The following is a 22,873-nucleotide window of genomic DNA, read 5'->3' on the forward strand; positions in this document are numbered from 1 at the left end:
GACAATTCCATGTCTGTTTTGTGTGTTTCCTTTGTAAATGAATGTCTTATCTTTTAAAAATATATTAATTCCACTACTGTTTAGATAGATACATTAGCTTCCATGCCATGCTGTTAACTTCAAGCAAAGATATCAGGCAGGGTAAGGTAGTTGTGGAGGCGTTTAGCCCAATGTTTAGGGGGGTGTTTAATCCTCTCTCTCACTGTGTTGGGTGGGAAGAGAACAACATGAACAGAGAGAGATTTTTAATGATTTTCCGACCTGCAATATTTGATCATGTACAAGTAGTCTACTGTAGTGTATATCTGTTTCTCTGATTTTAAGGCTGCACGTTCTAAATTACACCTTATTCCCTATGGATCCCGGTCAAAATCAGTGCGCTACATAGGGACTAGCGTGCTGTTTGGGCGAAACGGAATGAAGACACCAATTTAGACCTGCCCAGACACGGCTGCCGTCACAGACTGTCAACCAAGGTGGCTGTGATGTCATCTCAGTCCTGTGTAGTCTACACACACACACACCAGGGGAACGTTTTAATAGTTAACAGAGTATTAATCCCAGATTTAACCACTAAGCCATGTGGCTCACGTAGTGTGCATCCCTAAATGGCCCCCTATTCCCTATGTAGTACACTGGACCCTGGTCAAAAGCAGTGCACACTACACAGAGATTAGGGGGGCCATATGGTTCCCGTACAGTAGACGACTGTTCAGCTGGACATTTGTAGGATTATCTCTGTGTTAATATATATATTATCAATATGTATCTCCACTGAACATGTCAATGCAACAAAATAAAATAATTGTAAAATTAAATAAAATAAAACATTCCCAGATATTTTCCATATGTGCAAAAAAAAAAAGCTTTATTTCTCTGTAATTTTGTGCCACAAATGTGTTTTTATATTTCTGTTAGAGAGCATTTCTCCTTTGCCAAGATAATCCCTCCACCTGACAGGTGTGGCATATCAACAAGTTGATTAAACAGCATGATCATTACACAGGTGCACTTTGTGCTGGGGGGACAATAAAAAGCCACTTTGAAATGTGCAGTTTTGTCGCACAGACCCCAGGTCCAGACCCCAGGTCCAGACCCCAGGTCCAGACACCAGATATAGACCCCAGATATAGACCCCAGATCCATACCCCAGATCCAGACACCAGATACAGACCCCAGATCCAGACACCAAGTCCAGACACCAGATATAGACCCCAGATCCAGACACCAGGTCCAGACCCCAGATCCATACCCCAGATATAGACCCCAGATCCAGACACCAGGTCCAGACCCCAGATCCATACCCCAGATATAGACCCCAGATCCAGACCCCAGATCCAGACACCAGATATAGACCCCAGATCCAGACACCAGGTCCAGACACCAGATATAGACCCCAGATCCAGACACCAGGTCCAGACCCCAGATCCAGACACCAGGTCCAGACCCCAGATCCAGACCCCAGATCCAGACACCAGATATAGACCCCAGATCCAGACACCAGGTCCAGACCCCAGATCCAGACACCAGGTCCAGACCCCAGATCCAGACACCAGGTCCATACCCCAGATCCAGACACCAGGTCCATACCCCAGATATAGACCCCAGATATAGACCCCAGATATAGACCCCAGATCCAGACACCAGGTCCAGACCCCAGATCCAGACACCAGGTCCAGACCCCAGATATAGACACCAGATCCAGACACCAGATATAGACCCCAGATCCAGACACCAGGTCCAGACACCAGATATAGACCCCAGATCCAGACACCAGGTCCAGACCCCAGATCCAGACACCAGGTCCAGACCCCAGATCCAGACACCAGGTCCATACCCCAGATCCAGACACCAGGTCCATACCCCAGATCCAGGCATAGACCCCAGATCCAGACACCAGATCCAGACACCAGATCCAGACACCAGGTCCATACCCCAGATCCAGACACCAGGTCCATACCCCAGATATAGACCCCAGATATAGACCCCAGATATAGACCCCAGATCCAGACACCAGGTCCAGACCCCAGATCCAGACACCAGGTCCAGACCCCAGATATAGACACCAGATCCAGACACCAGGTCCAGATCCAGACACCAGGTCCAGACCCCAGATCCAGACACCAGGTCCAAATCCAGACACCAGGTCCAGACCCCAGATATAGACCCCAGATCCAGACACCAGGTCCAGACACCAGGTCCAGACACCAGGTCCAGACCCCAGATCCAGAACCCAGATCCAGACACCCGATATAGACCCCAGATCAGGATAACCAGGTCCATACCCTAGATCCAGACACCAGGTCCATACCCCAGATATAGACCCCAGATCCAGACACCAGGTCCAGACCCCAGATCCAGACACCAGGTCCAGACCCCAGATATAGACCCCAGATCCAGACACCAGATCCAGACCCCAGATATAGACACCAGATCCAGACCCCAGATCCAGACACCAGGTCCAGACCCCAGATCCAGACACCAGGTCCAGACCCCAGATCCAGACCCCAGATCCAGACACCAGATATAGACCCCAGGTCCAGATCCAGACACCAGGTCCATACCCCAGATCCAGACACCAAGTCCATACCCCAGATATAGACCCCAGATCCAGACACCAGGTCCAGACCCCAGATCCAGACACCAGGTCCAGACCCCAGATATAGACCCCAGATCCAGACACCAGATCCAGACACCAGGTCCAGATCCAGACACCAGGTCCAGACACCAGATCCAGACACCAGGTCCAGACACCAGGTCCAGATCCAGACACCAGGTCCAGACCCCAGATCCAGACCCCAGGCCCAGATGCAGATCCAGACCCCAGATCCCAGGTCCAGATCCCAGGCCCAGATCCCAGTTCCAGACCCCAGGTCCAGACCCCAGGTCCAGACCCCAGGTCCAGACACCAGATCCCAGGTCCAGACCCCAGGTCCAGACACCAGATCCAGACCCCAGACACCAGGTCCAGACCCCAGATCCAGACCCCAGATCCAGACCCCAGATCCAGACCCCAGGTCCAGACCCCAGGTCCAGACCCCAGATCCAGACACCAGGTCCAGACACCAGATCCAGACCCCAGATCCAGACCCCAGGTCCAGACCCCAGATCCAGACCCCAGGTCCAGACACCAGATCCCAGGTCCAGATACCAGGTCCAGACCCCAGGTCCAGACACCAGATCCCAGGTCCAGACCCCAGGTCCAGACCCCATGTCCAGACACCAGGTCCAGACCCCAGATCCCAGGTCCAGTCCCCAGATCCAATTAATTCCAAGATCGCATAGCAGTTCAGACGTCTTTTGTCCTCGTCTTGTCGTGTCCTGTATATATATATATATTTACAACTTTTTTCACATACATTTTATTTTTATTTTCCATCAACTCATCTTCTAAACACTCTCCTGCAACCAGCCTCACCAATTTATATTTATAAAAAAATATTATTTACCTCAGATCTGTAATCCTCCAAGAAGCTAGCCAGAAACTCCAAGAAGCTAGCCAGAAGCTAGCCAGGAGCTAGCCCAGAAGCTAATCAGAAGCTAGTTAGCTTCTTTACTGGCAAATCGTTAGTATTCAGCTAACCACGGTTTGTGGTCATCAGCTATCCTTTAGCTCGAAAATCTATCGCCAGTTTTGTACGGCGCAGCGCGGCTCGGAACGGAACATACCGGACCAATTTTTCTCTCCATGTCCCTGGATTTCAACTGCTCTCTGGACATTCATACCCGGATCTCACAGCTAGCTAGCTGCTATCCGTGTGACAGTCGGCTTTCGTCGATTCCGGAGCAAACATCGATTGTTCCGGTGCTAGCCAGCTCCGTCAATCACTCCTGAGTTCCATCATTCACTCCTGGGCTGCAGTCACCTATCCGGACCAGTTTCACTGCCTACGCGGAGCCCCACCGTGCCTTCACAACTGGACTGCCGACGTTATCTACCTGAAGGAGATCCGGCTGGCTCCTCTGTCGCGACGTTACCTGAACGCCCATCTGCGGCCCGCTAACCGTTAGCTGTCTTACCGGCTGCTATCTGAATAGACAATCGGACAATTTATTTATTTTTATTATTATTGTTTTCTTCTCGGGCCTCTATAACTATATCTATTGTTCTTATTTTTGTTGTTGTTGTGTGATTTGGATTAATCCCCTCTGCCTCACGGAACCCCACTAATCTACTGACCGAACGCAAGAGGTGGCTAACAACAGACTCCATCCTATGCTAGCTTGCTACCGGTTGGCTTGGCTAGCTGTCTAAATCGCCGTGACCTTCAACCAACCTCTCCACTCACTGGACCCTTTTGATCACTCGACTAAGCATGCCTCTCCTTAATGTCAATATGTCTTGTCCATTGCTGTTCTGGTTAGTGTTTATTGGCTTATTTCACTGTAGAGCCTCTAGTCCTGCTCACTATACCTTATCCAACCTATTAGTTCCACCACCCACACATGCAATGACATCTCCTGGTTTCAATGATGTTTCTAGAGACAATATCTCTCTCTTCATCACTCAATACCTAGGTTTACCTCCACTGTATTCACATCCTACCTTACCTTTGTCTGTACATTATACCTTGATGCTATTTTATCGCCCCCAGAAACCTCCTTTTACTCTCTGTTCCAGACGTTCTAGACGACCAATTCTTATTGCTTTTAGTCGCACCCTTATTCTACTCCTCCTATGTTCCTCTGGCGATGTAGAGGTGAATCCAGGCCCTGCAGTGCCTAGCTCCACTCCTATTCCCCAGGCGCTCTCTTTTGACGACTTCTGTAACCGTAATAGCCTTGGTTTCATGCATGTTAACATTAGAAGCCTCCTCCCTAAGTTTGTTCTATTCACTGCTTTAGCACACTCTGCCAACCCGGATGTTCTAGCTGTGTCTGAATCCTGGCTTAGGAAGACCACCAAAAATTCTGACATTTTAATTCCAAACTACAACATTTTCAGACAAGATAGAACTGCCAAAGGGGGCGGTGTTGCAATCTACTGCAAAGATAGCCTGCAGAGTTCTGTCCTACTATCCAGGTCTGTACCCAAACAATTTGAACTTCTACTTTTAAAAATCCACCTCTCTAAAAACAAGTCTCTCACCGTTGCCGCCTGCTATAGACCACCCTCTGCCCCCAGCTGTGCTCTGGACACCATATGTGAACTGATTGCTCCCCATCTATCTTCAGAGCTCGTGCTGCTAGGCGACCTAAACTGGAACATGCTTAACACCCCAGCCATCCTACAATCTAAACTTGATGCCCTCAATCTCACACAAATTATCAATGAACCTACCAGGTACCTCCCCAAAGCCTTAAACATGGGCACCCTCATAGATATCATCCTAACCAACTTCCCCTCTAAATACACCTCTGCTGTCTTCAACCAAGATCTCAGCGATCACTGCCTCATTGCCTGCATCCGTAATGGTTCAGCGGTCAAACGACCTCCACTCATCACTGTAAAACGCTCCCTGAAACACTTCAGCGAGCAGGCCTTTCTAATCGACCTGGCCGGGGTATCCTGGAAGGATATTGACCTCATCCCGTCAGTAGAGGATGCCTGGATATTTTTTTTAAATGCCTTCCTAACCATCTTAAATAAACATGCCCCATTCAAGAAATTTAGAACCAGGAACAGATATAGCCCTTGGTTCTCCCCAGACCTGACTGCCCTTAACCAACACAAAAACATCCTATGGCGTTCTGCATTAGCATCGAACAGCCCCCGTGATATGCAGCTGTTCAGGGAAGCTAGAAACCATTATACACAGGCAGTTAGAAAACCTCCTCCCAGCTGCCCACTGCACTGAAGATAGGAAACACTGTCACCACTGATAAATCCACCATAATTGAAAATTTCAATAAGCATTTTTCTACTGCTGGCCATGCTTTCCACCTGGCTACTCCTACCCCTGTCAACAGCACTGCACCCCCAACAGCAACTCGCCCAAGCCTTCCCCATTTCTCCTTCTCCCAAATCCATTCAGCTGATGTTCTGAAAGAGCTGCAAAATCTGGACCCCTACAAATCAGCCGGGCTAGACAATCTGGACCCTTTCTTTCTAAAATTATCTGCCGAAATTGTTGCCACCCCTATTACTAGCCTGTTCAACCTCTCTTTCGTGTCGTCTGAGATTCCCAAAGATTGGAAAGCAGCTGCGGTCATCCCCCTCTTCAAAGGGGGGGACACTCTTGACCCAAACTGCTACAGACCTATATCTATTCTACCATGCCTTTCTAAGGTCTTCGAAAGCCAAGTCAACAAACAGATTACCGACCATTTTGAATCTCACCATACCTTCTCTGCTATGCAATCTGGTTTCAGAGCTGGTCATGGGTGCACCTCAGCCACGCTCAAGGTCCTAAACGATATCTTAACCGCCATCGATAAGAAACATTACTGTGCAGCCGTATTCATTGATCTGGCCAAGGCTTTCGACTCTGTCAATCACCACATCCTCATCGGCAGACTCAACAGCCTTGGTTTCTCAAATGATTGCCTCGCCTGGTTCACCAACTACTTCTCTGATAGAGTTCAGTGTGTCAAATCGGAGGGTCTGTTGTCCGGACCTCTGGCAGTCTCTATGGGGGTGCCACAGGGTTCAATTCTTGGACCGACTCTCTTCTCTGTATACATCAATGAGGTCGCTCTTGCTGCTGGTGAGTCTCTGATCCACCTCTACGCAGACGACACCATTCTGTATACTTCCGGCCCTTCTTTGGACACTGTGTTAACAACCCTCCAGGCAAGCTTCAATGCCATACAACTCTCCTTCCGTGGCCTCCAATTGCTCTTAAATACAAGTAAAACTAAATGCATGCTCTTCAACCGATCGCTACCTGCACCTACCCGCCTGTCCAACATCACTACTCTGGACGGCTCTGACTTAGAATACGTGGACAACTACAAATACTTAGGTGTCTGGTTAGACTGTAAACTCTCCTTCCAGACCCATATCAAACATCTCCAATCCAAAGTTAAATCTAGAATTGGCTTCCTATTTCGCAACAAAGCATCCTTCACTCATGCTGCCAAACATACCCTTGTAAAACTGACCATCCTACCAATCCTCGACTTTGGCGATGTAATTTACAAAATAGCCTCCAATACCCTACTCAACAAATTGGATGCAGTCTATCACAGTGCAATCCGTTTTGTCACCAAAGCCCCATATACTACCCACCATTGCGACCTGTACGCTCTCGTTGGCTGGCCCTCGCTTCATACTCGTCGCCAAACCCACTGGCTCCATGTCATCTACAAGACCCTGCTAGGTAAAGTCCCCCCTTATCTCAGCTCGCTGGTCACCATAGCATCTCCCACCTGTAGCACACGCTCCAACAGGTATATCTCTCTAGTCACCCCCAAAACCAATTCTTTCTTTGGCCGCCTCTCTTTCCAGTTCTCTGCTGCCAATGACTGGAACGAACTACAAAAATCTCTGAAACTGGAAACACTTATCTCCCTCACTAGCTTTAAGCACCAACTGTCAGAGCAGCTCACAGATTACTGCACCTGTACATAGCCCACCTATAATTTAGCCCTATCAACTACCTCTTTCCCAACTGTATTTAATTAATTTATTTATTTTGCTCCTTTGCACCCCATTATTTTTATTTATACTTTGCACATTCTTCCATTGCAAAACTACCATTCCAGTGTTTTACTTGCTATATTGTATTTACCTTGCCACCAAGGCCTTTTTTGCCTTTACCTCCCTTCTCACCTCATTTGCTCACATTGTATATAGACTTGTTTATACTTTATTATTGACTGTATGTCTGTTTTACTCCATGTGTAACTCTGTGTTGTTGTATCTGTCGAACTGCTTTGCTTTATCTTGGCCAGGTCGCAATTGTAAATGAGAACTTGTTCTCAACTTGCCTACCTGGTTAAATAAAGGTAAATAAATAATAAATAAATAATCCAGACCCCAGGTCCAGACCCCAGATCCAGACCCCAGGCCCAGATGCAGACCCCAGGTCCAGACCCCAGATCCCAGGCCCAGACCCCAGGCCCAGACCCCAGATCCCAGGTCCAGACCCCAGATAGACTAGTGAGGATGTTACAGAGATAGACTAGAGAGTATGTTACCCTCTCCCCCTCTCTCTACCTCTCTCTGAGGAGTTGGTTAGACATACATAATGTCCACATAGAACTTCACCATACTGTTCCTTTAGCTGGGCGGACGTAATTCAAATCCTCAGACAAGATACCTCCCATGACCTCCGTGCTGATTGGGTGTCTGTGTGTCTGGGATCGGCTGGAAGAGGCTGTGGTACAGTAGGCTATTCCCAGAGTGGCTATCAGGCAGCTATATATGGGAGATCCACACGGACTGTCTACGGATTTATAAGAGATGCATGGCCATTTATGGGGATGTTTTTACCTCAGAAAAAGGAGATAGTTGACATAGATTATAAGTTATAAAACTTACAATATAAATTAGAACACAAGGCGTTAGATATCTCCGTTACTGTTTTTTCAGTTCAATCATCAGTAACCACCAGTTGTCATATCAAGTATTAATGTTAGGTTATATTATCTCATCAGTATTACTGTCAGGTTATATTATCTCATCAGTATTACTGTCAGGTTATATTATCTCCATCATCAGTATTACTGTCAGGTTATATTATCTCCATCATCAATATTACTGTCAGGTTATATTATCTCCATCATCAGTATTACTGTCAGGTTATATTATCTCATCAGTATTTCTGTCAGGTTATATTATCTCCATCAGTATTACTGTCAGGTTATATTATCTCCATCAGTATTACTGTCAGGTTATATTATCTCATCAGTATTACTGTCAGGTTATATTATCTCCATCAGTATTACTGTCAGGTTATATTATCTCCATCAGTATTACTGTCAGGTTATATTATCTCCATCAGTATTACTGTCAGGTTATATTATCTCATCAGTATTACTGTCAGGATATATTATCTCATCAGTATTACTGTCAGGTTATATTATCTCCATCAGTATTACTGTCAGGTTATATTATCTCCATCATCAGTATTACTGTCAGGTTATATTATCTCCATCAGTATTACTGTCAGGTTATATTATCTCATCAGTATTACTGTCAGGTTATATTATCTCATCAGTATTACTGTCAGGTTATATTATCTCCATCAGTATTACTGTCAGGTTATATTATCTCCATCAGTATTACTGTCAGGTTATATTATCTCATCAGTATTACTGTCAGGTTATATTATCTCATCAGTATTACTGTCAGGTTATATTATCTCATCAGTATTACTGTCAGGTTATATTATCTCCATCATCAGTATTACTGTCAGGTTATATTATCTCCATCATCAGTATTACTGTCAGGTTATATTATCTCCATCATCAATATTACTGTCAGGTTATATTATCTCCATCATCAGTATTACTGTCAGGTTATATTATCTCATCAGTATTTCTGTCAGGTTATATTATCTCCATCAGTATTACTGTCAGGTTATATTATCTCCATCAGTATTACTGTCAGGTTATATTATCTCATCAGTATTACTGTCAGGTTATATTATCTCCATCAGTATTACTGTCAGGTTATATTATCTCATCAGTATTACTGTCAGGTTATATTATCTCCATCAGTATTACTGTCAGGTTATATTATCTCCATCAGTATTACTGTCAGGTTATATTATCTCCATCAGTATTACTGTCAGGTTATATTATCTCCATCAGTATTACTGTCAGGTTATATTATCTCATCAGTATTACTGTCAGGTTATATTATCTCCATCAGTATTACTGTCAGGTTATATTATCTCATCAGTATTACTGTCAGGTTATATTATCTCCATCAGTATTACTGTCAGGTTATATTATCTCCATCAGTATTACTGTCAGGTTATATTATCTCCATCAGTATTTCTGTCAGGTTATATTATCTCCATCAGTATTACTGTCAGGTTATATTATCTCCATCAGTATTACTGTCAGGTTATATTATCTCCATCATCAGTATTACTGTCAGGTTATATTATCTCCATCATCAGTATTACTGTCAGGTTATATTATCTCCATCATCAGTATTACTGTCAGGTTATATTATCTCCATCATCAGTATTACTGTCAGGTTATATTATCTCCATCAGTATTACTGTCAGGTTATATTATCTCCATCATCAGTATTACTGTCAGGTTATATTAACTCCATCATTAGTATTACTGTCAGGTTATATTAACTCCATCATCAGTATTACTGTCAGGTTATATTATCTCCATCAGTATTACTGTCAGGTTATATTATCTCCATCAGTATTACTGTCAGGTTATATTATCTCCATCATCAGTATTACTGTCAGGTTATATTATCTCCATCATCAGTATTACTGTCAGGTTATATTATCTCCATCAGTATTACTGTCAGGTTATATTATCTCCATCATCAGTATTACTGTCAGGTTATATTATCTCCATCAGTATTACTGTCAGGTTATATTATCTCCATCATCAGTATTACTGTCAGGTTATATTATCTCCATCATCAGTATTACTGTCAGGTTATATTATCTCCATCATCAGTATTACTGTCAGGTTATATTATCTCCATCAGTATTACTGTCAGGTTATATTATCTCCATCATCAGTATTACTGTCAGGTTATATTAACTCCATCATTAGTATTACTGTCAGGTTATATTAACTCCATCATCAGTATTACTGTCAGGTTATATTATCTCCATCAGTATTACTGTCAGGTTATATTATCTCCATCAGTATTACTGTCAGGTTATATTATCTCCATCATCAGTATTACTGTCAGGTTATATTATCTCCATCATCAGTATTACTGTCAGGTTATATTATCTCCATCAGTATTACTGTCAGGTTATATTATCTCCATCAGTATTACTGTCAGGTTATATTATCTCCATCATCAGTATTACTGTCAGGTTATATTATCTCCATCATCAGTATTACTGTCAGGTTATATTATCTCCATCAGTATTACTGTCAGGTTATATTATCTCCATCAGTATTACTGTCAGGTTATATTATCTCCATCAGTATTACTGTCAGGTTATATTATCTCCATCAGTATTACTGTCAGGTTATATTATCTCCATCAGTATTACTGTCAGGTTATATTATCTCCATCATCAGTATTACTGTCAGGTTATATTATCTCCATCATCAGTATTACTGTCAGGTTATATTATCTCCATCAGTATTACTGTCAGGTTATATTATCTCCATCATCAGTATTACTGTCAGGTTATATTATCTCCATCAGTATTACTGTCAGGTTATATTATCTCCATCAGTATTACTGTCAGGTTATATTATCTCCATCATCAGTATTACTGTCAGGTTATATTATCTCCATCAGTATTACTGTCAGGTTATATTATCTCCATCAGTATTACTGTCAGGTTATATTATCTCCATCAGTATTACTGTCAGGTTATATTATCTCCATCATCAGTATTACTGTCAGGTTATATTATCTCCATCATCAGTATTACTGTCAGGTTATATTATCTCCATCAGTATTACTGTCAGGTTATATTATCTCCATCAGTATTACTGTCAGGTTATATTATCTCCATCAGTATTACTGTCAGGTTATATTATCTCCATCAGTATTACTGTCAGGTTATATTATCTCCATCAGTATTACTGTCAGGTTATATTATCTCCATCATCAGTATTACTGTCAGGTTATATTATCTCCATCATCAGTATTACTGTCAGGTTATATTATCTCCATCAGTATTACTGTCAGGTTATATTATCTCCATCATCAGTATTACTGTCAGGTTATATTATCTCCATCAGTATTACTGTCAGGTTATATTATCTCCATCAGTATTACTGTCAGGTTATATTATCTCCATCATCAGTATTACTGTCAGGTTAAATTATCTCTTCATCGGTAACTACCAGTTGCTCCCAATACTCCAGACCAGCACCCCCCCCCCCCCCCCCCGTCCTCCCCAAACACACACACACCTCCTTTTAAGTCTTTCTTCAGCAGCTGGTAGTGAGTGAGTGGTCTTTCCTTTGTTTACAGTGCTTACCGCTAACCTAACCACGGGATCAGACTGAACAGAACCGGTTCCGTTTCCGCATTTTATGAACTGTAAGCAATTTTAAACATTTTAAAGAAGAAGAAGAAGAACTAGATAGCTAGCTAGTTACATAGCCACGGTAAACTTCTCCATATGGTTGGAAGTTTTTCACAATATGTCTTAAGAAATGGATTGGCCAGGTGGTGGATTGAGGATATTGAACAGAGAAAAACAAAACGTTTAAGTTAACAATTATAGCTATTATATTTAGTTAGTTAATTAGCTATATTATATATATATATATTACTAGATGTGAACAGTAAGAAACATAGATTAGCAGAATTAGCCATCTGTGGCTAGCTAATAAACTAGGCTGAACCGGTAGCTAACCATGACAACAGCAGCGACACCGGTACACTTTTAGCCAGATGTTGTTCTTAATCGCTTTTTGAAAACAATATATAGCTTTTCTTCCTCTGTATCGTCTGCAAAACACATTCCGATGAATGCCACGGATCTTGTGTAATTTATTACTCTGAATAATTGTGTGTGAAAGATCTAACCTTTGCGGGGTGAATGTCATTTTCGTGTTAACATTTTGTTCGGCCACCTGTACTTTACTTTTGTTGCTAGTCGATTCTCAATCAAACTTTAATCATTCTAGACATAGTTTTTTTTTTGCTGTTGTACATTTCAGCGAACTGTTTCTGACTATGATTGACAGCCATGTAAACCAATGACAGGACAGAGAAAAGTTTCGTGTACACTATCGTTGGCATGGTTACTCGTTGATATTACACTATTCTAGGAAAACGGAGGCGGGACAGTAGTTAAGCACGGGTGGATGCACTTTCTAGGTTGTATATATGGATATTTTTTTTGACCAGCAATTTACGGACAATAATTACAAAGTTTGTAAAACTATCTTTATATTCATTATAAACACAAAGACTGAAGCCTAAATGACGACAGTGGAGTGCTAGTGATACAATTAACAACTTGTCATTTTTTTCCGTTATCGTCTTAGTTTGTTAGATACGCTTGCTATGGCTACCTAGCAAGCTACTTGTAGCCAGCTAACGTTAACTCAGTTAGCTCTCTATTCTAGTCCTCTCATGCAAAACAAGCTGCTACGCTTAGCTAGTTCCCTCTTTGACTAAGTTTAGCTCACTTGTAGGTTTATCAGCAGTTAGCAAACATAGCTAGAGGGTGAGGAGAGGAGGCTCTCTTGTTGCCACGCAACTGTATGACCCACTGTCTTCAACACCTGTTGGAAAGGTGAGTCGTGAGTTACCGCCCTCGGTTTTGAAATCATCCTTCCCATTGGACAATGCCGTGCGTCTTCTAACCCCACCCACGGGCAGGTGTGGTTTTGTGTCAGTGGTTGAGGTACATTCGTTCACCAAGGAGTGTTGGTAGAACTCAGTATTCCTTCCTTGGCATTCTACATGGCATTGCGTTTAAAAATCTGACTTTGGTGTTTATTTATCTCATAGTTATTTTTCCTTTTATATGACTTCTTGAAGGAGTGTATGTATGCATGGCTATAAGACAGTGCTTCCTAAACGTCTCGTTGAGTACCCCCAACCATTCAACTTATCTGATGTATTTCAGTGTTATTCTACTGGTCAACTAAGCACCAATACCTTCATTGGTAAAAAATAAACTGCAACACATCCAATTAGTGTGTAACAGCTGGGGGTACTCAAGGAGAGGTTTGGGAAACACTGCTACCAACCCCAATGGTACTGTGCTGACTCAGATGTGTTCCTTTCCTGGCATGTGACTTTGATTGTTGTTATATTGTCTCCTGTTGTCTGTGTGTTGTATTGGCTACCATCACTCACAATGAGTCCTTGGTGCTGTTTGTCCCTCCTGTCTCTCCGTAGGTGACCCCTGCCTGACCTGTGACAAGTCACATCATCCACTGAACTGAGAGTGGCACCAGTATGGCAGGGCTGGCGTTAGAGTGGAGGGGCTGACGTCATGCTCTCACCCTCCTGACACATTTTTAGAAAGCCCTCAACACTAGAACGAGAGAGGGAGGAAAAGTCTTAGAGGGAGACAGACAGCCCTTGACAGTGAAACGAGAGAGAGAGAGAGAGAGAAGAAGGGAGGAGAGGAGAGAGATTAAGCCTCATCAAAAGAAACAACAGTTCTCGTTCACAATGTATCTCACTGACTTACCATGCCAGTAAAGCTCATTGAATGGAATTGAGAAACTCACATGAGTCTTTTCAACCTCTCTCCTCTTCCCTGGTTGTTGTTCTAGGCCCAAATTACAATATGTTCTCAGTCAACTTACCTGGTAACATAAGGGTTGGATAAATTACATCAGTTAACTTACCTGGTAACATAAGGGTTGGATAAATAACATCAGGCAACTTACCTGGTAACATAAGGTTTGGATAAATCACTTCAGTTAACTTACCTGGTAACATAAGGGTTGGATAAATAACATTGAATAACAGAACAACGAGAGTCAAAACAATGTTCAGACAGACGGACACCTCGTCCAAAAGACGTCATGGAGGACGTGGGGGTCTCACAGCCTTACCCTCGCCTCCTCACCCCCACCAGGGTGGGCGTATCCGGGGGGTGGAGGTGGCCCGCGGGAGGGCAGGCTATGGGTTCACCCTCTCTGGCCAGGGCCCCTGTGTCCTCAACTGCATTCTAAAAGGAAGTCCGGCGGACTACGTGGGTCTCCGCTCCGGCGACCACATCCTGTCCGTGAACGACATCAACGTCTCCGGGGCGTCGCACGAGGACGTCGTCAAGCTGATTGGCCGATGCACGGGGGTTCTGCTATTGGTCGTCGCCGAGGGAGACCGGGGAGGCCGTCGTCACGGACACGGCGGTACCAACCGCAACCGTCGCCACGGGAACAATTCAGGAAGTCCAGCCGGAGGAGCGGCAGCCGCCGCGGACTCGTGCTCCAGCGACGAGGAGTTGTGTGGTTTCCATAACAGCAGCAGCGGAGGAGGAAACAACAAAAACGTGAAGCCTGGTTCCCGTGGTAACAGCGCCAGCGGAGGCGGTGGAGGAGGAGGAGGAGGAGGAGGAGGAGGGGGTGGTGGCTGGTTCAAGCCCAAGCTGGACTCTAAGACCCTGGGTATTAACAGGGCAGAGAGGGTGGTGGCGGAGATGCAGTCTGGAAGAATATTCAACATGATCTTTGACAACTCTTCACACTCCTCCAGCAGCTCAGAGAAAGGTAGACATCGACCTGTTTTAATATAGCAGGATTTTTGTTTAATATAATATACATAATATACTGTATGACATCACATTTTTGGGCTGGTTTCCCCAGACTTAGTTTGATGGAGATTCTCAATTGAAAATGCTTTTTAGTCCAGGAGACTAACTAGGCTTAATCTGTGTCTGGTAAACTGGCTCTTTATGTGTGTTTCTGCATAATGTACCACCACGCACAAATAAACCTGAACCTAAACCTTACCTTGACCCTAAACCTAATCCTAAAGACAGGGTCATCGCTCCTCCTCCTCCCCGTGCCTCCTCTTCCTCGTCTGCGTCGGCCAAGCCTGCGAGGCCCCTGTCAGAGCCAGAGTTCCCCCCGTACCATAAGGGGAGAGGCCGTTCCCACAGCAACCCCAACCTGCTCTCTGAGGAGGAGCTGGACAGGGTTCTAATGGCCGACGACTCAGTGTTCCTGGACGGGTTCCATCTGCAGGAGGCAGAGATCCAGGTGGGTGTGTGTGTGTGTGTCCCAAAAGGCACTATGTTCCCTGTATAGTGCATTACTGTTGACCAGAGCCCCACACAGCTACATTATCAGCTAGGTTTAATAACCACACAGCTACATTATCAGCTAGGTATGATACCCACACAGCTACATTATCGGCTAGGTTTGATACCCACACAGCTACATTATCAACTAGGTTTAATAACCACACAGCTACATTATCAGCTAGGTATGATACCCACACAGCTACATTATCGGCTAGGTTTAATAACCACACAGCTACATTATCAGCTAGGTTTAATAACCACACAGCTACATTATCAGCTAGGTATGATACCCACACAGCTACATTATCAGCTAGGTATGATACCCACGCAGCTACATTATCAGCTAGGTTTGATACCCACACAACTACATTATCAGCTAGGTATGATACCCACACAGCTACATTATCGGCTAGGTTTGATACCCACACAGCTACATTATCAGCTAGGTATGATACCCACACAACTACATTATCAGCTAGGTATGATACCCACACAGCTACATTATCAGCTAGGTATAATACCCACACATCTACATTATCAGCTAGGTTTGATACCCACACAGCTACATTATCGGCTAGGTTTGATACCCACACAGCTACATTATCAGCTAGGTATAATACCCACACATCTACATTATCAGCTAGGTTTGATACCCACACAGCTACATTATCCGCTAGGTATAATATCCACACATCTACATTATCAGCTAGGTTTGATACCCACACAGCTACATTATCAGCTAGGTTTGATTCCCACACAACTACATTATCAGCTAGGTTTTACATCAGTGAATGTTGTAGTAATATTTTTACAATACATTTTGTCTCTCCTCCTTCCAGGTGGAGGTGGAAGGGGAGGACTTCTCCCTGGAGCCCAGTGAGGGTATCCTGAACGTGGGTATGATGGTAGGGTACCTGGGCTCCATAGAGCTGGCCTCTACAGGAGCTAGTCTGGAGAGTGACAGTCTGCAGGCCATCAGAGGAAGCATGAGACGACTCAGGGCTGAACAGAAGATACACTCCCTGGTCCTCATGAAGGTACAGGTCGCTTAGGATTGATTTAATGGTTGGTTAGTGGGTTGGTTTATTGAATGGTTGGTTGGTTAGTTGATTGATTAGCTGGTTAGTGGGTTGGTTGGTTTATTGAATGGTTGGTGGGTTGGTTGGTTTATTGAGTGGTTGGTTGGTTAGTTGATTGATTAGCTGGTTAGTGGGTTGGTTGGTTTATTGAATGGTTGGTTGGTTAGTTGATTGATTAGCTGGTTAGTGGGTTGGTTGGTTTATTGAATGGTTGGTTGGTTAGTTGATTGATTAGCTGGTTAGTGGGTTGGTTGGTTTATTGAATGGTTGGTTGGTTAGTTGATTGATTAGCTGGTTAGTGGGTTGGTTGGTTTATTGAATGGTTGGTGGGTTGGTTGGTTTATTGAATGGTTGGTTGGTTAGTTGATTGATTAGCTGGTTAGTGGGTTGGTTGGTTTATTGAATGGTTGGTGGGTTAGTTGGTTTATTGAATGGTTGGTTGGTTAGTTGATTGATTAGCTGGTTAGTGGGTTGGTTGGTTTATTGAATGGTTGGTTGGTTAGTTTATTGGTTTATTGATTGATTGGTTGGTTGGTTTGGGTTGGTTCATTGATTGAATGGTTGGTTGATTGGTTGGTTGGTTTGGGTTGGTTCATTGATTGAATGTTTGGTTGGTTGGTTGGTTTGGTTTGGGTCATTGATTGAATGGTTGGTTGGTTGGTTGGTTTGGTTCATTGATTGAATGGTTGGTTGGTTGGTTGGTTTGGGTTTCATTGATTGAATGGTTGGTTGGTTGGTTGGTTTGGGTTTCATTGATTGAATGATTGGTTGGTTTGGGTTGGTTCATTGATTGAATGGTTGGTTGGTTGGCTTGGGTTGGTTCATTGATTGAATGGTTGGTTTGGGTTGGTTTGGGTTGGTTCATTGAGATGTTTAGATGTCATATCACTAAATTGTGCTCTAACCTGCGGGTGGGTCTCGGGTCGTTGTTGCAAAAACAGCCAATCTCTGTTTCCTTCGGAAAAGGAAGGCCGATAAAGTGTTCTTCTTCTTGGAATAGAGGACGGTGTGTTTCTAAAACAGGAAGGGATGGTAATCTTTTGTTTTTATGATGGTCTTCCCAGGTGATGCACGATTGCGTGCGGCTGTGCAGTGACAGGAGACAGGTCCTTGCTACCTACCCCGCCGAAAAGCTAGCCTTCAGCGCCTGTTGCCCCGACGACCGACGCTTCTTCGGACTGGTCACCATGCAGGCCACCCGTGACGGCGACGGTCACTATGGCAATGGTAACCGGGAGGAAGAGGGCGGGCTGAGGACTTCCTGTCACGTGTTCATAGTCGACCCGGAACTCTGTCATCACCAGGTAGGGTTGGACAAAAGGTCAAAGAAGAAAAAAACAAACAAACTGTTTATTTGACCTCTGACCTCCAGCTAAAAATAACATCCATATTAAAAACGGACCGATTTTAACATTTACAAACTAGAAGTTATTTAAAATATTTTTTTGGGGGGGGGTTGGGGTCCTAGAGTCCTGGGCCCAGTGTTTCCCAAAAGCGTCTTAAGGCTAAGTTCATCGTTAGAACGTTCGTAGGAGCTTCGTTATTAAATCTCCCGAGATGTTTCCCAAAACCCATCGTTATTAACGTTGCACCTGAAAGCAGTCGTAATTTAACGCCTGGCCTCAGACCAGCTCAACAGCTGAGTGAGTGCAATATAATATAATATCTCTCTAAGAGCTGATCTGTCGTCAGTATTGTGAAATAATTATAATGTTAAGGTAAGATTTTAAATGGAGAAAGCTGATCCTATCAGTATCGACAAATGGTCTTACTGGTCCTGGAATGTTCCCAGTAGATAAAGAGGACTTACTGGAATGTTCCCAGTAGATAAAGAGGACTTACTGGTCCTGGAATGTTCCCAGTAGATAAAGAGGACTTACTGGTACTGGAATGTTCCCAGTAGATAAAGAGGACTTACTGGTACTGGAATGTTCCCAGTAGATAAAGAGGACTTACTGGTTCTGGCATGTTCCCAGTAGATAAAGAGGACTTACTGGTTCTGGCATGTTCCCAGTAGATAAAGAGGACTTACTGGTTCTGGAATGTTCCCAATAGATAAAGAGGACTTACTGGTTCTGGAATGTTCCCAGTAGATAAAGAGGACTTACTGGAATGTTCCCAGTAGATAAAGAGGACTTACTGGAATGTTCCCAGTAGATAAAGAGGACTTACTGGAATGTTCCCAGTAGATAAAGAGGACTTACTGGTTCTGGAATGTTCCCAGTAGATAAAGATGACTTACTGGAATGTTCCCAGTAGATAAAGATGTCTTACTGGTCCTGGAATGTTCCCAGTAGATAAAGAGGACTTACTGGAATGTTCCCAGTAGATAAAGAGGACATACTGGTTCTGGAATGTTCCCAGTAGATAAAGAGGACTTACTGGAATGTTCCCAGTAGATAAAGAGGACATACTGGTTCTGGAATGTTCCCAGTAGATAAAGAGGACATACTGGTTCTGGAATGTTCCCAGTAGATAAAGAGGACTTACTAGTTCTGGAATGTTCCCAGTAGATAAAGAGGACTTACTAGTTCTGGAATGTTCCCAGTAGATAAAGAGGACTTACTAGTTCTGGAATGTTCCCAGTAGATAAAGAGGACTTACTAGTTCTGGAATGTTCCCAGTAGATAAAGAGGACTTACTAGTTCTGGAATGTTCCCAGTAGATAAAGAGGACTTACTAGTTCTGGAATGTTCCCAGTAGATAAAGAGGACTTACTAGTTCTGGAATGTTCCCAGTAGATAAAGAGGACTTACTAGTTCTGGAATGTTCCCAGTAGATAAAGAGGACTTACTAGTTCTGGAATGTTCCCAGTAGATAAAGAGGACTTACTAGTTCTGGAATGTTCCCAGTAGATAAAGAGGACTTACTAGTTCTGGAATGTTCCCAGTAGATAAAGAGGACTTACTAGTTCTGGAATGTTCCCAGTAGATAAAGAGGACTTACTAGTTCTGGAATGTTCCCAGTAGATAAAGAGGACTTACTAGTTCTGGAATGTTCCCAGTAGATAAAGAGGACTTACTAGTTCTGGAATGTTCCCAGTAGATAAAGAGGACTTACTAGTTCTGGAATGTTCCCAGTAGATAAAGAGGACTTACTGGAATGTTCCCAATAGATAAAGAGGACTTACTGGAATGTTCCCAGTAGATAAAGAGGACTTACTGGAATGTTCCCAGTAGATAAAGAGGACTTACTGGAATGTTCCCAGTAGATAAAGAGGACTTACTGGAATGTTCCCAGTAGATAAAGAGGACTTACTGGAATGTTCCCAGTAGATAAAGAGGACTTACTGGAATGTTCCCAGTAGATAAAGAGGACTTACTGGAATGTTACCAGTAGATAAAGATGACTTACTGGAATGTTCCCAGTAGATAAAGAGGACTTACTGGTTCTGGAATGTTCCCAGTAGATAAAGATGACTTACTGGAATGTTCCCAGTAGATAAAGATGTCTTACTGGTCCTGGAATGTTCCCAGTAGATAAAGAGGACTTACTGGAATGTTCCCAGTAGATAAAGAGGACATACTGGTTCTGGAATGTTCCCAGTAGATAAAGATGTCTTACTTGTTCTGGATTTCCCAGTAGATAAAGAGGACTTACTGGTTCTGGAATGCTCCCAGTAGATAAAGAGGACATACTGGTCCTGGAATGTTCCCAGTAGATAAAGAGGACTTACTGGAATATTCCCAGTAGATAAAGAGGACATACTGGTTCTGGAATGTTCCCAGTAGATAAAGAGGACTTACTGGAATGTTCCCAGTAGATAAAGAGGACATACTGGTTCTGGAATGTTCCCAGTAGATAAAGAGGACATACTGGTTCTGGAATGTTCCCAGTAGATAAAGAGGACTTACTAGTTCTGGAATGTTCCCAGTAGATAAAGAGGACTTACTAGTTCTGGAATGTTCCCAGTAGATAAAGAGGACTTACTAGTTCTGGAATGTTCCCAGTAGATAAAGAGGACTTACTAGTTCTGGAATGTTCCCAGTAGATAAAGAGGACTTACTAGTTCTGGAATGTTCCCAGTAGATAAAGAGGACTTACTAGTTCTGGAATGTTCCCAGTAGATAAAGAGGACTTACTAGTTCTGGAATGTTCCCAGTAGATAAAGAGGACTTACTAGTTCTGGAATGTTCCCAGTAGATAAAGAGGACTTACTAGTTCTGGAATGTTCCCAGTAGATAAAGAGGACTTACTGGAATATTCCCAGTAGATAAAGAGGACATACTGGTTCTGGAATGTTCCCAGTAGATAAAGAGGACTTACTGGAATGTTCCCAGTAGATAAAGAGGACATACTGGTTCTGGAATGTTCCCAGTAGATAAAGAGGACATACTGGTTCTGGAATGTTCCCAGTAGATAAAGAGGACTTACTAGTTCTGGAATGTTCCCAGTAGATAAAGAGGACTTACTAGTTCTGGAATGTTCCCAGTAGATAAAGAGGACTTACTAGTTCTGGAATGTTCCCAGTAGATAAAGAGGACTTACTAGTTCTGGAATGTTCCCAGTAGATAAAGAGGACTTACTAGTTCTGGAATGTTCCCAGTAGATAAAGAGGACTTACTAGTTCTGGAATGTTCCCAGTAGATAAAGAGGACTTACTAGTTCTGGAATGTTCCCAGTAGATAAAGAGGACTTACTAGTTCTGGAATGTTCCCAGTAGATAAAGAGGACTTACTAGTTCTGGAATGTTCCCAGTAGATAAAGAGGACTTACTAGTTCTGGAATGTTCCCAGTAGATAAAGAGGACTTACTAGTTCTGGAATGTTCCCAGTAGATAAAGAGGACTTACTAGTTCTGGAATGTTCCCAGTAGATAAAGAGGACTTACTAGTTCTGGAATGTTCCCAGTAGATAAAGAGGACTTACTAGTTCTGGAATGTTCCCAGTAGATAAAGAGGACTTACTAGTTCTGGAATGTTCCCAGTAGATAAAGAGGACTTACTAGTTCTGGAATGTTCCCAGTAGATAAAGAGGACTTACTAGTTCTGGAATGTTCCCAGTAGATAAAGAGGACTTACTAGTTCTGGAATGTTCCCAGTAGATAAAGAGGACTTACTGGTTCTGGAATGTTCCCAGTAGATAAAGAGGACATACTGGTTCTGGAATGTTCCCAGTAGATAAAGAGGACATACTGGTTCTGGAATGTTCCCAGTAGATAAAGAGGACATACTGGTTCTGGAATGTTCCCAGTAGATAAAGAGGACTTACTGGTTCTGGAATGTTCCCAGTAGATAAAGAGGACTTACTAGTTCTGGAATGTTCCCAGTAGATAAAGAGGACTTACTAGTTCTGGAATGTTCCCAGTAGATAAAGAGGACTTACTAGTTCTGGAATGTTCCCAGTAGATAAAGAGGACTTACTAGTTCTGGAATGTTCCCAGTAGATAAAGAGGACTTACTGGTTCTGGAATGTTCCCAGTAGATAAAGAGGACTTACTGGTTCTGGAATGTTCCCAGTAGATAAAGAGGACTTACTAGTTCTGGAATGTTCCCAGTAGATAAAGAGGACTTACTAGTTCTGGAATGTTCCCAGTAGATAAAGAGGACTTACTAGTTCTGGAATGTTCCCAGTAGATAAAGAGGACTTACTAGTTCTGGAATGTTCCCAGTAGATAAAGAGGACTTACTGGTTCTGGAATGTTCCCAGTAGATAAAGAGGACTTACTAGTTCTGGAATGTTCCCAGTAGATAAAGAGGACTTACTAGTTCTGGAATGTTCCCAGTAGATAAAGAGGACTTACTAGTTCTGGAATGTTCCCAGTAGATAAAGAGGACTTACTGGTTCTGGAATGTTCCCAGTAGATAAAGAGGACTTACTAGTTCTGGAATGTTCCCAGTAGATAAAGAGGACTTACTAGTTCTGGAATGTTCCCAGTAGATAAAGAGGACTTACTAGTTCTGGAATGTTCCCAGTAGATAAAGAGGACTTACTAGTTCTGGAATGTTCCCAGTAGATAAAGAGGACTTACTAGTTCTGGAATGTTCCCAGTAGATAAAGAGGACTTACTAGT

The 22,873-nt window shown here is 43.2% G+C and overlaps 1 protein-coding gene across 4 annotated transcripts in view; it reads left to right on the top strand.

Moving 5' to 3' along the window:
• Positions 1 to 11,966: 11,966 nt before the first annotated feature.
• The window catches only part of LOC110515513 (regulator of G-protein signaling 12-like), a 152,151-nt gene continuing 141,244 nt past the window's right edge, over positions 11,967 to 22,873 (top strand). For 3 of the 4 annotated variants that reach the window (XR_005034301.1, XM_036934298.1, XM_036934300.1), the window contains exons 1-5: positions 12,871 to 13,310; positions 13,922 to 15,246; positions 15,515 to 15,738; positions 16,622 to 16,819; positions 17,926 to 18,165. Coding sequence is in view for 3 of the 4 variants with exons in the window: in XM_036934298.1 (XP_036790193.1) it covers positions 14,523 to 15,246; positions 15,515 to 15,738; positions 16,622 to 16,819; positions 17,926 to 18,165 (1,386 nt within the window). In the remaining variant the exon portion in view is untranslated. Of the gene's footprint in view, positions 12,104 to 12,870; positions 13,311 to 13,921; positions 15,247 to 15,514; positions 15,739 to 16,621; positions 16,820 to 17,925; positions 18,166 to 22,873 lie in introns of those variants that run through there. The other variant, XM_036934299.1, reaches the window with a different exon arrangement.

The sequence above is a fragment of the Oncorhynchus mykiss genome, chromosome 10 (genome assembly GCF_013265735.2).
Source record: "Oncorhynchus mykiss isolate Arlee chromosome 10, USDA_OmykA_1.1, whole genome shotgun sequence".
Taxonomy (NCBI): domain Eukaryota; kingdom Metazoa; phylum Chordata; class Actinopteri; order Salmoniformes; family Salmonidae; genus Oncorhynchus; species Oncorhynchus mykiss.